Source organism: Sarcophilus harrisii, chromosome 2 (assembly GCF_902635505.1).
Source record: "Sarcophilus harrisii chromosome 2, mSarHar1.11, whole genome shotgun sequence".
In the NCBI taxonomy this organism is placed as follows: Eukaryota; Metazoa; Chordata; class Mammalia; order Dasyuromorphia; family Dasyuridae; genus Sarcophilus; species Sarcophilus harrisii.
Genome location: NC_045427.1, coordinates 148,961,258 through 148,978,581, shown reverse-complemented (window position 1 = coordinate 148,978,581; position 17,324 = coordinate 148,961,258). Strand labels below are relative to the sequence as shown.

General features: G+C 30.4%; 1 protein-coding gene across 1 annotated transcript in view; it reads left to right on the top strand.

Annotated features, from left to right (window-relative positions):
• XRN2 (5'-3' exoribonuclease 2) overlaps nt 1-17,324 on the top strand; it is a 101,862-nt gene that overhangs the window by 55,431 nt on the left and 29,107 nt on the right. Inside the window, exons 17-24 of the mRNA XM_031951037.1 lie at nt 1,611-1,746; nt 3,162-3,269; nt 3,364-3,453; nt 4,078-4,150; nt 6,404-6,487; nt 8,183-8,280; nt 8,362-8,441; nt 11,100-11,156. Of these exons, the coding sequence (XP_031806897.1) occupies nt 1,611-1,746; nt 3,162-3,269; nt 3,364-3,453; nt 4,078-4,150; nt 6,404-6,487; nt 8,183-8,280; nt 8,362-8,441; nt 11,100-11,156 (726 nt within the window). The remainder of the gene's footprint in view (nt 1-1,610; nt 1,747-3,161; nt 3,270-3,363; nt 3,454-4,077; nt 4,151-6,403; nt 6,488-8,182; nt 8,281-8,361; nt 8,442-11,099; nt 11,157-17,324) is intronic.

The window sequence follows — 17,324 nt, the reverse complement described above, 5'->3', positions numbered from 1 at the left end:
AACCCATAAAGTTCAGTTATCCTTAGATACATAATATACATGATTTTGATTATCTCAGTAGAATAACTCTTTTAAAAAAAAAAGGGAGGGTACAAAATCATGAATTCTCAGAAGTGTACAAGTGCATAAATTAAAATATATATGACCTTTGAATTTTAATTCACAAATTGATTTATAAGTATGAACTTTGTTTTAATGAGAAGTTATTTCCTTGGTATATATTTAATTTTTAAGAATGAAATTTGATCAACAAAGTCTTAAATTTGAGAGTTTGATGATTGGCCTTGCTCTCAAAAATAAAACAAAACTTTGAAAACCTAAAGATTAAAAGGCTAATTTTATATTTCTTGGAAAATAAGTGAAAATTAAAAAAGAATAAAACCAAGAAATTGCCTTCATTTTTTATTGAACATGAAAGCTGAAATTTTTGTAATTAGAAACTTGTATGAAAATTCTGTCTTTTGATAGCAGACTCAGTATTATATAATTAGAACCATCATTTGCCACTTTACCTGACATACTAAGACCATTATTACTTCTCTTCAATGGTATGGTAGTGTCTTATAGTTAGTTCTCTGTCTGATTTATAGCAGTTCATCTAGTAAGCATCAGTGAGAGTTTATTATATAGTTTTAGCTTTAACATGAACATAATTTTTTAGTACTAGGCAGAAACTATCTTTAAATATCCTCTAATGTTTTAAGATAGGTCTTTTTTTGATCTTAGCCGCAATAACAACATTATTTCTATTTTACTTAGAGATGATAAATATTGGCCATTTGTCTTTAAATATGTAAAAATGTAAAAAATATTTGCATACAAATACTTTTAAATGTAGATATTAGAACAAAACATGCATGTTGTTGATTTTTGTAATAGATTAAAGTTTTTGGTTTTTTATCTTCTGAATTAAAAAAAAAAGGAAAAAAGAAAAAAAACAGGATAAATTGTATTTATTGGGTGCATTGACTTTCTGATTTGGTGCAGTGATTTAAATAAGTATACAGTGAATTGTCAATTGTACTTCAGTGCATTATCAGCTTTGAGGTATTAACTGCGACAACCTAAGACTCTCCTCATTCTTTTCATAACCTACAATAGCATGCCCCACATTAGCACTCAGTAATATTGGGATGGGGCCTATGATAGAGTGAATTTACTTTTTAACTCTGTTGTAAAACCACTTCTAAATTATTTTCATATGATTAAATATCTTGAGTTATCCATTCCTTTTTTTAGTCTATCTCTAGTATTATGAAATAGAAATTTCTTTTGGCATTCTTTTGTAACGTATTGAGCTTTGTATGATAGTTTTATATGCCAAAAGCAAATTTTGATTAAAAAGCCAAGGAACCTGGTTTGCAGTGTCTTTTATGGGTCTGAATGAAATAAAAGGTTGCGTTGTTTTCGTAGCCACTTTTAGGAGGATCAAATACTCTTGGCAGTGGGGATTTTTTAAAAATATGGAGTTAAATTTATTTTGGCATTGCTGCTTATACAGTATGTGTATCTACTCTTATGTTAAATTGCTTTGTTTTTGTTTTAGATTATTTAGACAGTTTTCAGAATTAGCACCATAATTGAGCATAAATTAACTGCTTGGGTTTTAGGTTATGGGAATCTGGTTGGAAGCAACGGTATTATAAGAACAAATTTGATGTTGATGCAGCTGATGAGAAATTCCGTCGTAAAGTTGTGCAGTCTTATGTTGAAGGACTATGTTGGGTTCTTCGATATTATTACCAGGTACTGAGATTTTTTTTTTCCCTTCAAATTCTTAAGACGAAACTGAAAGGTAGAGTAACTGTACTCTAAAACAAAACTTCAGGGTTTTTCTTTTAAGTTCCCTATTCCTGAATTTGAATCCACTGTTTTGAACAATATTTTTGCAAAGCTTTCTGGATTCCTGAGATAACAGTATATAAGCTACACACACTATTCTCTCTCTCATTCTCTCTTGGGTTAAAGGATTTCACTTCTTTTTCACATAGGATGATTGACTTAAGAGATTATTAAAGGTCAGTGTTCTTTAATTTGGAATAAAAATTAGAATGATCCAATAGTTAAATTAATTAGTTGAAAGTGACAAAATGACTTTACAAAGAACAAAGCATGCAATATACTAGTAAGAATTAGAAAGAATTGAATTGTGTCAATCTTCTCTATATAATGCAGTGATGTTACATGAAGTGCATTATAATTGAAGAAATCTGTGTCTGGTTTAAATCTTTTGATAATTGAGATGTCAGATTGGTAAGAGATTAGTTAGACATATTGGAGGTAGTAGCACTGATCGTTAATAACTGATTTCGTGTTCTGGGAGCAGAGGGCGTTTTGTGTGACCTGGGAGTGGATGAAATTTACCTACTAAGGAGCAGAATTTTGTGATAGTTAGTATTAATATTTGTGGGATTTATTCCAATTGATAACATTGCAAGTTCTATTTAATTTTAAAGCACTTAAACATTTAAAAGTTTATTTTAATGAATGCTGTTTTGCTTCTTGATAGCTTAAGATATTTGATTATTTTGTAGTAGTATTGGGAATCATTTTTTCTCTATTGGGACAGTATTATGTACTTGACATCTCCTTTATTTTGTTCAAAATTTGTGTGCTTTGGCCACCAGTTAAGAAAAGTTGAAAGTTAATGTATTTAAGGGATGACCATCTTATTTTGTCATGTGAGAAAAAAATTAGTTTTCCTTCCTGAAAGTTACCATTTAAAAAATTTTAAATTTATTTGAGAGTAGAAAGTAGATTCCTTGCCCACTGTGACCTCAAATATGTAGATTTGTCTAAGTGGATGGATGTTGAGTTGTTATCTGTAAAGACAAATATTTTTTAAAAGTATCTTGGCTGAGAGACAGCCTTTTAAGTCCATTAATTTTATTTCCTCAAGCTTCCTAGATCCCAAATATTTGATGATAGACTCTATTGTTCTTAAAAATGATTTAATAGTTTCTTATAATCCAAACTTTTCATGTCTTAGAAATCAAGGAGTTTTACTATATAAGTATAATAGACAAATTTACTAAAAGTATATGGTTGATATGTGTATGAGTTATATCCATTTTATTTGTATGCTAAAAATATTACTTCTGAAAGCAGTCTAATTTTAACTATATTGTGTCTATAATTAACATGATATTTAATACCTTTAGGGCTGTGCTTCCTGGAAGTGGTATTATCCTTTTCATTATGCACCATTTGCTTCAGACTTTGAAGGTATTGCAGATATGCCCTCGGATTTTGAAAAGGGTACAAGACCGGTAAGATTGATTGTTTAGAATCATAGCATTTGGAGAACATTTTTGGCAGCTTGAAAAAAAATTCACATTTTCTTCATTATTTGTCTTTTTGTAGTTTAAACCACTGGAGCAACTTATGGGGGTCTTTCCAGCTGCAAGTGGTAACTTTCTACCTCCCTCATGGCGGAAGCTTATGAGTGACCCTGTAAGATTTTTTTTCTTATTTAAAAAAAAAAAGAAAAAGTAAATATGTATGGAAGAATTACTTTTTTTTTTTTTTAATTTTTATTAATTTGAATTGAGCTCACTATATCTTTTATTTTTTATTTTAAATGTTATTAGTGAGAATAAAGTTAATTGAAATTTAACTTCAGCATACCTAATTTCATTGTTACTTGTCCAACTTTAAAAAACAACAAAAAGCTCATCCTTTGTATGGATACTCTAACTTTAATTATTTTAATTTGCTTTCTCTGGCCATGATGGCTTCATGGTGACAGAATATAATCTTGAAATAAACTTTGAACTGTTCATTGCCTTAATGTGATGATTGGTGTGTTAAAATATATTACAAAAACAGATTGGTATTTAACAAACTAAGTTCATGATTTTCAGTTTTAAAATTTTGTCAGCTGTATGTTTGTCAGTCTTTAAAATACAATTAAAAATATTCATTAGTAATAGAATTGGCTTATTTCTCTAAGTGTATTAATTTTAATAGCTATAAAAATCATAATCTGAATAAAAGATAAAACATTTTAAAGACCAAGACATAACAGACTTTCATAGTTGCTTTTAACATTTTATTTTCATCTTATTTCCATTGTAGGAATCCAGTATAATTGACTTCTACCCGGAAGATTTTGCAATTGACTTGAATGGGAAGAAGTATGCTTGGCAAGGTAATATATATTCTCTTATAAAATATGCGTGTGTGTGCATACATGCATGCATGCACTTAACATATTTATACACACATAAATAAAATATTTTAATTATATTTGCTTTTTGTGCTATACATAAAGAAAAAAAATCTTCAAGTGAAAGTTTGAAAAATAGAAAATATTGAAGAATGAACTGGGATTTTGCACTTAACCCAGGATTTATTCTGTTTAAAAATGGTAGAAAAAAAAGCAATATTACTTAATAGTTTTGATATGTAATTAAATCTTTTGTCTTTGTATTAATCAATTAATAAATCTTATTCTGTTCACTTACCACACATTAGAAGGTGAGTATTGCTGAAAAAAAGAACTTACAGGTTCTGATTTGGGCTTTGCTTATATAGTTATGAAGTAGATGCAGTATTTTAGATACTTTTATATAAAGTTGGAATGCCAGTTTCATTTATTCTTTAATGTCTTTTTCTTCTATTTTTCCTCATGGCTTGCATTAGTGTTTAGCAAAAAGGTCACTTCATAATTGTGACTTAAGTTCAAGACACATTCATTTTTAAAAATTTAATTAACATTAAATGTGGTAACTAAATATGTACTTGTACTTGGGTGAATATCTCATATCTCTGTTCATAAAACCTGACTTTAACCAATAATTTAAAACTTTTTCTCAGTCATACATTTTATTAGTGAAGCAAGGAAGTAGTAAATATTGATTGACATCTAGTACCTTTTCTTTCCTCTGATGGTTTTTCTCCTTGGTGCTAATGAGCAAGTAAAATATCAGAAAAAAAGGTAGAATTAAAAGGCATGAATGAAACAAAAGCAAGCTGGGAAAAATGTAAACTGTTACTTTGTAACTTAATTTAGGTTTATTTAAGGTAGGTTTTTGGAATATAGCTCATGATTATGTGACGCTAAATCCTAATCAGTGATGAAAATAAGGTATAGAAACCAATAGAAGAAAAGCAAATGTAAATTCTGTATACGTGTGTATATAAAATTTTGTTTCATGCTTTGAAAGATAAGACATGGATAAAAAAAAAGTTGGAAAGGAGAAATTAATAAGAAAATGAGAGTACTTTTCCTGATGGTTAATTTTAAAGACAAATTAATTTGAATCTTTGGATTATCAAAAAACCATGTTAAATAGACAAATATTAAATGGTTAAAATAATGTCTTCATTGCTACTCTTAACTGAAATCTGAAGCCCTGTAGTTTAGTAGAAATAAAGTACATAGGAAAAATTACATAAAACTTACAGAACTTTAAAATACTCCTGCTCTTAGTACATCAATTATTAATAGCAGTGATTATTCTTGGTAGTTCTGTTGTGATTTTGTTTGAGGATTGATCTCTTTGGTTATTAGAAATGGAAGGCTTTGATTTTTATAAAGTTTTTAATACATAAGTAAATTTACTAGAATGATTTGAATAATTCTACTGTTAGATTATAGTCATTAAGATACCAGCAAAATATGTATATTTCTTAAATAGTTTTTAGTGATATAACACATATCCTTTTCCTTGAAACATAGTTCAGTTTCTTTGAAAGAATCACTGTTCTGAATGATGAAAGAAGACAAATATATGGTTTCTTAGCATTTCCATTATATTGTATGCTTTCCCAGAATTATATATTTTTGTGTGGCATGTCCTTTACGTTAAGTGCTTTGTGACTTCAGTGCTGCTAATAGAATTCCAAGTTTCTTGCTTAGATTTTTATTTTATTTTTTTTTTTTTTTGATTTTGTATCAAACAATATATTTAAATAAGTTTGGTCTTGTTCTTTATATTTCTATCTTTTAACATATATCCTTGGAATTAATTTTCAAATAATTCAGATGTTATGTTGAAAATTTTGCTTTTTTGACTTAATATAAAAATATTGTTACTAAACTAAAATTGTTCTTATTATAAATTTAAAATATTAAATTACAGAAATAATGACATGAAGCCAAAAAAGTGAAAGCAACTATACAGAAGAAAGGCAAAAAGTAGTTGTAATAGTAAAAACTTCAAAATTTCCTTTCCCTGCCATTTTGATTTTTCAAAGCCAAGAATACTTATTTTCTAGTGTGAAAAGTTAATATTAATAATGGTCAATAGTTTTTTAATCTTTCCCTCTTCTTTTTTGGTTTTTGCTTCACACATGGTTTTTTGGTTTTTTTTGCTTTACTAGCAGGACACTTTGATTAGAAATACTGATTTAAACCAATGATGACAACATTTCGCTGATTCTCATTTTAAAATACTAGGTGTTGCCCTATTACCATTTGTTGATGAACGCCGTCTCAGAGCTGCTCTGGAAGAAGTTTATCCTGACCTTACACCTGATGAAAGTGAGAATTATATTTTAAAATGTTAGGTGCTGAAAATAAAACATGTATTTAAAATTTCAGTGTTAATTTTTTCTATGTTTTATTTCTAATCCATTAATTGTTTTTTATTTTTTAAAAAGTGACTCAATTCTCTTATTTAAAAATATCAGTTTTGATGTTAAATTCATGCTGAACTAGCAGCATTTTTAGACTTTACATCAACATATATATAATATCGAGAAGAAAATCACAAAACTAAATTCTTTTTGAGAAATGTATATAATGAAATTATTTGTAAGAATATTGATTTTTACAGTGTTCCAACCTTTGGCAAAAGAAAAAAAATGGTTGAAAAATAGCTTTTTTAAAAGAAAGGTGTCAGTGAGCATTTAGTGCCTAGTATGTGCTCTTTAGGCACTGTGCAAAATGTTGGGAACACAAAGAAAGGTACAAGACATGCCCGCCCTCAAGGAATTCATAGGCTAATGGAGGAGACAACATGCAAACAACCACATATAAAGAATTTCTTGACAGGATAAATTAGAGATAGTAACAAAAGTAGTACATGAATGGGGCAACTAGATGGCTCAGTAGATAGTATGTCAGGCTTGGCATCAGGAAGGTTCACCTTCTTGAATTCAAATATGGCCTCAGACATTTGCCAGCTGTGTGATCCCAGAGAAGTCACTTAACCCTTTCCCCCTCAGTTTTCTCATCTATAAAATAAGCTAAAAAAGAGAAGGAAATGGCAAAATACTCCAGTATCCTTTGATAAGAAAACCTTAAAACTCAGGAAGAGTTGGACACAAATGAAAAAATGCATTATTGGTAAGGGGGATTGGGATTATCTTCTTGTAAAAGATTAAGATTTTAACTGTGGCTTTTATGAAACCAATGAACCCTACAGGTGGAGATGAAGAGAGAAAAACATTCCAAGCATGAGGAATAGCCAGTAAAAATGTAGAAAAATTAGGGGCCACTGTTAGAGGGTGAAAGGGTGAATGAATGGGCTTTGACAGAAGACTGGAAAGGTAGGAAAGAGCTAGTTTTGAAGACCTTTAAAAACTAAACAGGATTTTATATTTGAATTTGGAAGTTTACTGACTAGAAGGTGACATGCCAGATCTGTGTTGTAGGAAGATCAAGTTGACAGCCGAATGAAGGAGGTAATAGTGTGGGAAAAGATTTGAGTTATGGAGATTGACTACAGAGGGTCCATACTAGAGCAGTGGTTGTGTCAGAGAAGAGAAGGGGCATATAGGAGAGATGTTATGAAAGTAAAAATTGACAAGACGTGGTAGCAGATAGCATTACTAAGATGAAACCATACATTATACAGTGTTTTGACAACACTGATGATATTTGTTAAACTATACAAGTTAGAAATTAAAAATCCAGGTTTTCTTGGACAATTATTTTTATATTAATTTTTTTTAATGTAAAAAGGAAAAAAAAACCCTAGAAATTTTTGTGTCTACTGTGTTTATCAAATTCTTCTGTAGTCTCTTTTATTTCATAGTTCTTTAAACTTAAAAAAAGCCACTCTTCATCTATATTTAAATAACTTATAGAAAGTTTTCCATATACGTAAATTATTTTTATAGTTTAAATTCCTGATTTCTAATTGAGCTGCTTTAATTAAGTTTTTAAAAATGGTTTGACTTAGCTCTTCTTTTCTTCTCTGTTTCTCTATCCTTTTTCCTCTCTTTTTCCCAGCTAGAAGAAATAGTCTTGGTGGTGATGTAATGTTTGTGGGGAAACATCATCCACTTAGTGACTTCCTTTCAGAACTGTATAAAACAGGTTCCACAGAGGTAATTAATACCAGTATCCTATTTGTTCTAACATTATAATTATTTTTTTTTCTGTTAAATTCATCATACATTTCTTCACAGGCAGTAGATTTGCCACCTGAACTTTGTCATGGGATCCAAGGAAAACTTACTTTACATGAAGAAGCCATTCTTCCAGATCAGTGAGTATTGGGATTTAGACATCGACATCTTGGGTATAAGACTGAAACAAACCTTAGAGCTATAAAGACCCATTTTCCTCTTTTTCTAGATATGCAAACCAGTGGCCAAAGAGGTCAAATGACATATTTAAACAATAACTTAATTCTGTAGTTTTGTGGTGTTTATTTTCCCATATTTCTTAAAGTTTAAAAAAGATAATTTTTAAAATAATCATTAATTTTGCATATTAAAATTACTAAGTTTATACCCAAATCTTGAGTATACTCCACTAGGTAGAATATCAAGTTATTATAAATTCATTCCATGTGCTCCTTTTCTCTTTGGATACTATAATTCTAGTTCTTTGTTTAAGTAAGATTCATTTTGGTGACAAAAGTCTTAAAATATCAGGATTCAGGAGGCATACTACAATAATAATTATAGTCATAAACAATTTCTCTACTTCAAGAATGGTTTGTTTTAGTTGAAATCAGCCTATCCAATTAGTATTGCATATCATGTTATTTTCTTTAAACAGTATTCATTCACAGTATAGCTTTTCGTCCAGTATTCTTGAACATAAATACTCTCTACATCATGTTAAAGAAATAGCTTTTGCTCAAAGACTAAATGAGGAGATCATCTTCCTTTGCATGCCATTCTGTTTTCGGATAATTGTTAAGAAAATTTTTTCTTCTATTAACTCTAAATTTACTTGGAAATACTTTTTGTTGCTTCTTTTTCTGTCCTTTGGGGCATGCTCTCCCATGTGGCTGCTCTTTTAGATTTTTAAAGATAGCTATCATATCCTCTCAAAGTCTTTTTTTCTCCTGAATCCAATATTCTCAGATCCTTAAACCATTCTAATAGACTATGAACTCAAAAAAGTTTTCACTGTCCTGGTTGCCCTGTAGTAGACATACATCAGCTAATCAAGGTCCTTATTGCTATCTTTGTCTAGTACAAAATCCTCTTTTTGGCTTTCAAAATAATTTACAACCTTGCCCAATTTGATTGTAATTTCCCATTGATTGTCAGTAATTTTGTGTTGTTTTGTATGAGACATTTTTGCTATTCCTTGGACACAACTTTCCATCTCCTGCCGCCTTATATTTTCCCCTGGCTACTCCTGCAAGTCTCTTTCCCTCACCTCTGCTTTTCACTCTGAGCTCTTCTCCCTCATAAATCAGCCCAAATCTTACCCTTTGTAGCCTCTAGCAAATCAAGTGCTTTTTTTTTTTTTTTTTTTTTTTTTGGAGAAACTGCCCAGTTATGCTCTATGTAGACATGTTTTCTCTCTCATTAGACTGTGATCTCCTTCAGATAGGGAACGTTTGTGCCTTTCTTTGTATCCCCACAGCTTATCACAGGGCCTGACACATAGTAAGCATTTGATATGTACTGACTGATTTTTCAAAATTTGGCATCCAGAATTGAGCATTTTTCTCCAGCTTTGAGTTGATTGCAATTTCATTGAAACTGTCACTTTGGAAATTGTTGCTTTTCATGAAACCTAAGATTGCTGATTCACTGAACTTTCCTATTAAATCCCTAAATCTTCAGGTGAACTTATCTAACCATGTCTCAACTTTTTGTACTATAATGCACTATACTGATTTTTGTAAGGCAGATATACTTGACATCATTCTTAAATTTCATTTTAATAGATTCCACCCAATGTTTTGTCTTGTCAGATCCATTTGGATTTTGATATTTACACTGTTACCTAGTATGTTCCCTTTGTTATAGTTTCAGATATCATAAGTGTGCTTTAGTTATGTCAGTAATAAAAATGTTACATAGGATGAACCCAAATTCATATCCTTGGGGCATATTACATATAAACTTCCCAAACTGACATAGAGCCATTAATGACTTCTCCCTGCATCTGGCGTTTTAACCAGTTCTGAATCCATTTAATGATATTGTTGTTTAGCCTTTAACCTTTCATTCTTGTTCTCAAGAATAGTGTGAAAAACTTTGTCAACATTTTGCTAAAATTTTTGCAAAGTTTGGGCTTCATTCCAACATAGTAACTAGGTAACAGTATAAATGTTTAATTTGATATATCCTGTTTTCAATGAAGCCTTGCTGAATTTTTGTGAAATACATTTGTGTATATGTGTAGTTTTTTACATTTAAAGTTTTCCATGTGTTTCTCTTGCACATCCCAGAGAGTCGTTCCTTATAATAAAGAACTTTTTAAAGAGAAAAAAAGCAAAACAAATCAGAAATTCAGCAAAAACTGTTCAATACCTTGGGGGGAAAAATGGCATATGTTATGTTGCATACCCTTATCCCCCTCCCCAGAATAAATGTCTTCTTACATCTCTTCTTTTGTGGCTAGCTGATTCTAAGTTTTCAGCATTCATGTTCACTTGTTTTGAATCACACAACTGTTCTTTGTGTTCACATTGTTGACATTGTGTAATACTGCTTTCTTGACTCTGCTTGCTTCACTTTCACATCAGTTCATAGATTTTTATGCTTTTTGGTATTTATCATATTTATATTTTATAGCCAAATAATATTCTGTAACATTAGAAAACAAGCACCATGAGATTTAAGGCAGTCTTCTTTGTCATTCATTGTTTATCATGGTCCTATCTACCTATCAACAGCTTCTGTTTATTCATGTAGAACAAGTCTTAATGTTTTAAATCTTTTTTCTTCTTTAGAATAGTGTATTCTCCTGTTCCAGTATTGCGAGATTTGACACAGAATACTGCAATCAGGTAAGTGATCCAAACTTTGTTAGTTAACAAGTAGAATTCCCTTCTTATCTTTGGATGTGCCTATTCTGTAGTATAACTGGCCTGGTTATTGTCTAGCCTTTGGTTGAAGACCTCTAATGAAAAGAAATTCATTACTTTTAAAGACAGCCCATTCTTTTTTTTTTTTTTTTTTTCTTGAGGCAATTGGGGTTAAGTGACTTGCCCAGAATCATATAGCAAGGAAGTGTTAAAATGTCTGAGGTCAAATTTGAATTCGGATCCTCCTGACTTCAGGGCTAGTACTCTATCCACTGTATCACCTAGCTGCCCTGAGACAGCCCAATCTTTAGGATAACTCTAATTGTTGAGAAATTATTAGTTCAGTCCTAAATCTATTATCATTACAGTAGCCATTCATTGCTCTTAGTTCTGCCTTGTGAAGGCAGTAGAAGTAACCTAATACTTCTGCAGAAGCATTTTAAACTTCAGAACATTTTAAATCAGCTATTCTATGTTTTCTGTTCCATGTGAAAGTTTGCAGTAAGGGAAAAAGACAGAATTCTCTCTCTCTCTCTCTCTCTCTCTCTCTCAACAATAGTTTCAAAGCAATTTAATTTAGGAGTAAATCAGTCTATGCACCTCATTTGCCCTTGGGGGCTATTCACTATAGCAATTAACACTTGGGTGGTTTGCCATCACTGATCTAATTTTCTGGGAAATTTAATTACCAACTTTTTGGGGATATTGTGGGAGGGATTTTACTTTCAGATTTGAGTTAGAATACATGACATAAGAACTCTCTTCCACATCTGAGATTCTGTGATTTTAAGAAGTATTTAAAATATGCTCATAATTCTATGCTTAATAAGCCACATATCAGCAAAGCTTGACTTTAAATATTTGAATGATGTGATCTTATCATGAGTATTCACTGGTAAGATCAGAATCTATTCCTGCCTCATACTGTCATTTTTATTTTTGTCCAGGTCTTCCCATAAGTATTTCATAGAGGTTGCTTAATCATGCCAAACATAATCCCCATGTTTTATTTTATACCTTGCATCCCTCACACCTTTCTCAAGAGGTGGATAGCATATTTTATCAGGCCTCTGGAATCAGGGTTGGTTCCATTTTAAGAAATTCCTAAAGATTCAAGAAAATTCCTGTAAGCTTATGATGAAAAATCCATCTCTAAAGAAAGAACTGATAGCATCTGAATGCAGATCAAAGCATATAATTTTTTACTTTTAGGTTTTGTTTGTTTGTTTTGGTCTCTTATCTCATAACGTGACTTATATGGAAATATATATTATAATACTGTATATGTGAAGCCTATGTAAAATTGTTGACCATCTAAAGAAGGGAAGGGGAGGGAGGGAAAGAATGTGGATCTGAAATTTTTAAAAAACAAATGTTAAAAAATTGTTTTTACACGTAATTAGTAAAAATCAAAATATTAAATAAAAAGGCGCAGCATTCCTAAATATTTCAAGGATATTTTTCTTTATAATGTTGTTAAAGTATAATGTTTCTGTTTTGCTTAGTTCACTTTGCATCAGTTCATGTGAGTCTTCCTAGGTTTTTCTGAAATTAGAATTTTGGTTATTTTTTACAGCACATTATTATTTCATTATATTTTACATATCACAATGTGTTCAGCCATTTCTCAATTGGTTGGCATTCTTTTATTTTCTAGTTACTTGCCACTACAAAAAAAAAAAAAAGCAAATGAACACAACCTCCAAACTGCTTTTATTATTTTTGTATACATGGTTCCTTTTCCTCTTCTTTGATTTCCTTATACTTTAGGTCTAGTCATAATATCAGTGCATAAAAATCATGCATGATTGAGCCATTGAATAATTTTTTGTTGATTTCCAGAATGAGTCAACTTATAGTTCTATCAACAGTGTTTTAGTGTGACTCTTTTATCATAGCTCCTCCAAAGTCATTTACTTTCCTTTTTCATTATCTGCCAAAAAGATGAATGTGATGGTGAAACCTCAGAATTGCTTTAATTTTCATTTACCTAATTACTGGTTATTTGGAACTTTTTTTCATATAATTGATGGCTTGGATTTATTCTTTTGAAGATTGCCTGTTTATATCCTTTGACCATTTGTCTATTAGGGAATGGTTGCTATTTTTATAAAATTGAATCAGTTTTTATTTATCTTGAATATAAGATCTTTATCTGAGAAACTTTCAGCAAAAATTTTTTTTAAGCTTACCTATTTTCCTTTTTATTTTAACTACATTGGTATTGCTTATTTAAAAAAAAAAAACTATCCCTTGTTTCTTCCTTTTCTCCTCTTGTTTGTTATAATGTTACTTTTACATCTAACTCGAATATCTATTTGGACATTATCTTGATATTTGGCATGATATTAGTTTATGCCTAATTTGTGTTTAATTTTCAATTTTTCTATCAATTTTTGTGAAATAGCAAACCTTTACCCTAGTTGCTGCAATTTTTAGGTTCATCAAACACTATGCTACTGTGTTTATTTGCTTCTGATTATAGTATACATAATATGATAAATCTTTCTATTTTTAACCAGTTCTGAATAGTTTTATGATGACTTTTTTTTTAGTATAATTTGGAATCTGGAACTGTTAGATGCATCCCTTCTCCATTTTTCGTTTTTTATTTTTTTCATGATTTCTCTTGATTAAATAGCTGAATTTATAAAAATTTATTTTATTTAAAAAAAAAAGAAAAATGATAAGTGTTCTTTCAAGTAAGCTTCATGGAATTATTTGTCCATTGTTGTTTCATCCATTGTGAAAATTATTTCTTGCTTTAAAATGATATTCTGGATATGCCTTTGGCTTTATTTGATATAAAGTTATAAATGACAAACAAAAAATTATTTTATATAGTTCTCTAAAATAGTCCTTTGGTATGGTGCTGCATAAGTAAATTAATTTAGAGTATTGACATTTTTATTATATTGGCACCCATAAATATTTCTCCAATTATTTAGATATGTTTATTTTTCCAAGCAGTTATAATAATATAGTTCCTGGGTGTATCTATTTAGATAAACTCCAAAATATTTTAGGCATTCTAAAGTTATTTTGAATGAAATTTCTCATTCTGTCTCTTTTTACTGGGTTTTTTTGTTGTCAGTGATGTACAGAAATAGCTAGAGATTTATGTGGATTTGTTTTCTCTTCTGTAATTTTTCTGAGATTATTTGTTTCAGTTGATTTTCAAATAACTCCTTTGGCTTCTCTAAATAACCCATCTGTAGGGAGTGATATTTTTCTTTCCTCTTTGTTTATTCATTCATTTATTTTTGTTTTCTCTCTCTCTCTCTCTCTCTCTCTCTCTCTCTCTCTCTCTCTCTCTCTCTCTCTCTCTCTCTCTCTTGCAATTGGGGTTAAGTGACTTGCCCAAGGTCATACAGGAATTGTTAAATGTCTGAGGCCAGATTTGAACTCGGGTCCTCCTGACTTCAGGGCTGGTGTTCTATCCACTGTGTCACCTAGCTTCCCAGATTGTTTACTTTCTTGACATTTTTTCTAGTCTTATTGTTATAATTATTTTTTGGTGTGATGACTATTATTGTTTTACTCCTGTTAATGTTGCAGAGTGGTTTGTCAAATCTTTGACATAAATTTTAAAAAATAATTTTTCTTACTATGTTTATAATTTTCCTTTGAATTGGCCTTGTGTTATAACTATAACTCTGGTTATAGTATATACATTTTAATATTTTATGACCTCTATAATTTATGGTTTTTTTTTAATCTCATTGTTCATTAATGGTAGTGTGTCTCATCTTTGTCTTTCGTGTTAAGACCTGGTTTGTATCATAGAATTTGGAAGTGTTGGAATCAGTCATTTGAGTTTGTTTGTTTCTTTATTTCATTGGTTTATTTTTTTTTTCCTGAGGTAGTTGGGGTTAAATGACTTGCCCAGAGTCACACAGCTAGGAAACGTTAAGTCCTGAGGCTGGATTTGAACTTAGGTCCTCCTGACTTCAGGACCAGGGCTCTATCTAGCTGTCCCTGGATTTTTATTTCTATAAAATACTTCATGCAAATGATTACCTATGAATGTTTGATAGAATAAATTTGTAAATCCATTTGGACCTTGGTTTCTTTCTGTTTTTGATTTGTTCAGTTTCTTTTTCTGATGTTGAGTTAATTTTTTTATTCGGTTACTCTAGGTATTTACATTTAAGGTTTTTTTTATGTTTTCAGTTTTCTTGGCATAGAATTAGGCAATGTAATTTCTGATAGTTTCCTTTATTTCCTCTTCAGTTGTGAATTTTTGTAAAATGTTTATACAATTTAGTTTTCTCTTTTCTAAATATCAAACTAGCTGTTTATTTTGTTTACTTTTTTTTTTCCCAGAAAGGGGGACTTAGTTTTATTTCTCAGTTACTTTTTTCTTTTTTGTTTTCAATTTTGTTAATTTGATTGTTAGAATTATTCCTTGGTATTCACTTGGGGGCTTTTAAAAATGTACTTTTTTACCCCCTTTTTAAGTTGCATGCCCAATCTGTTCTTTCTTTTGTTGAGGAAAGAAGCATTTGGAGATGTAAAATTTTTCCTAAGTATTGCAATAGTTGCATGTCATGCCATACGTATGGATTTGATAGCTGCATGTCATGCCATCCATATGATTTGTTGTCATTGTTGGTATTTTTCTTCAATAAAAATTTCTTTGGTTTCTGTGATTTGTTACTTATAGTCTTTAATCAGTTTTTAATTCTTTTTCCAACTGTCTTTTATAAAAATAGGACTTGTATTATGATCACTTAAAGTTGTGTTTAATATTTCTGTATTTGTCACAGGTTTATGCCTCAGTACATGGTTAGTTTTTGTAATGGTACCATATATCACAATATATAGGTAGGACATATATCTATATCATATCTAAAGAATATGTAAATTCTTTTCTGATTTACTGATATTTATTTTCATCTCTAATTTTTCCAAAATTATATTCAGGTTCTTAATTATTTTCTTTATTTTATTGCATAGGGTTATTTTGAAGGATCTTGTAAAAATATTAAAATGTTGTAAATATAAGCAATGATGATGAGTGATGATGTTGTTGATGTTGTTGTGTCTCAGGTTGCCTAGACGCTAGGTTGGGCTTGAGTTACCTGGCTGTTGATCTGGTCTGGTTCTTTCTCCTTTTGTACTTTGGTTGCAGATTGAGTGTTGGATTGGCTATGTCTCCTGCTAGGTGTTTGGCTTGGTACTGCCCTGCTTGTAGACATTGTACTAACCCTATATCCTCCTGCTGTTCAGGCTCCCCAGTCACCCTTTGCTTTTGGGACTTGAAGTGGCCCAATGCTGTTGACTGATTGACTCTTGTCTCTTGGTTTCATTTTCATTTGTCTGGCTTGTGTTTATTCAGAGCTTCCATCGGATTCTAACAGTTCTTTTGCGTGTGCGCAGTCCTGGATAGACTAGATGGAAGATTTGTTAAAGTTCTTATTAAACAAGAACTTTGTAAAAAATACCTATTGTTACATATAATCTCCATGAACTGTTTAGTAATAAAGCCTGGGGAGAGAAAAAAAAAAAAAAAAAAAAAAACTTTCAGCAAGTAGAGTTTCTTATAAAGACATTTAAACTATTTGGTTCAATCTGGAAGCTCAGAGTTTCAATCTTTTTATTTTTAAAACATGTAAATAAAGATAGTTTTAAATGGAAGTTTATAGATAAGCTTGATAGTACTAATTGTAATACTATTTGTTGATAAGTGAAGAGTTAAAAAAAACAAACCCTCGAGGAAGTATAAGATGAAACTTACATATGGTAGATAAAATAAAAATGTAATAGTTTAAAACATTTAGTAGGATTTAACTTTTAGGTGCCTATAATGCTTATGGGGCTATTTAATTGGGTACTTGCTTTTGACAGAATAAGAGAAGTCCATAAGCCCTAGAAACTGCCTTAAAATGACAAGTGTATTGTTCATCATATCCTTTTCAACATTAATAAAGGATAGAACTTGTATTTTTAAAAATTATTCTGAATTGTGTGGCATAGTGAAGATATAACTTGATATCTGAAGTTTGCTCCTTTCTCTGTGATGTATATACCAGGAGCCCCAGAATAGTACTTTAAAAGACATTTCAAAAGATAATTCTTAAAGTGAATTGAGTTAGAAAAATGTTTACTCCACTTTTATTTTCTATTGAGGCTTCAAAAAAATGTGTC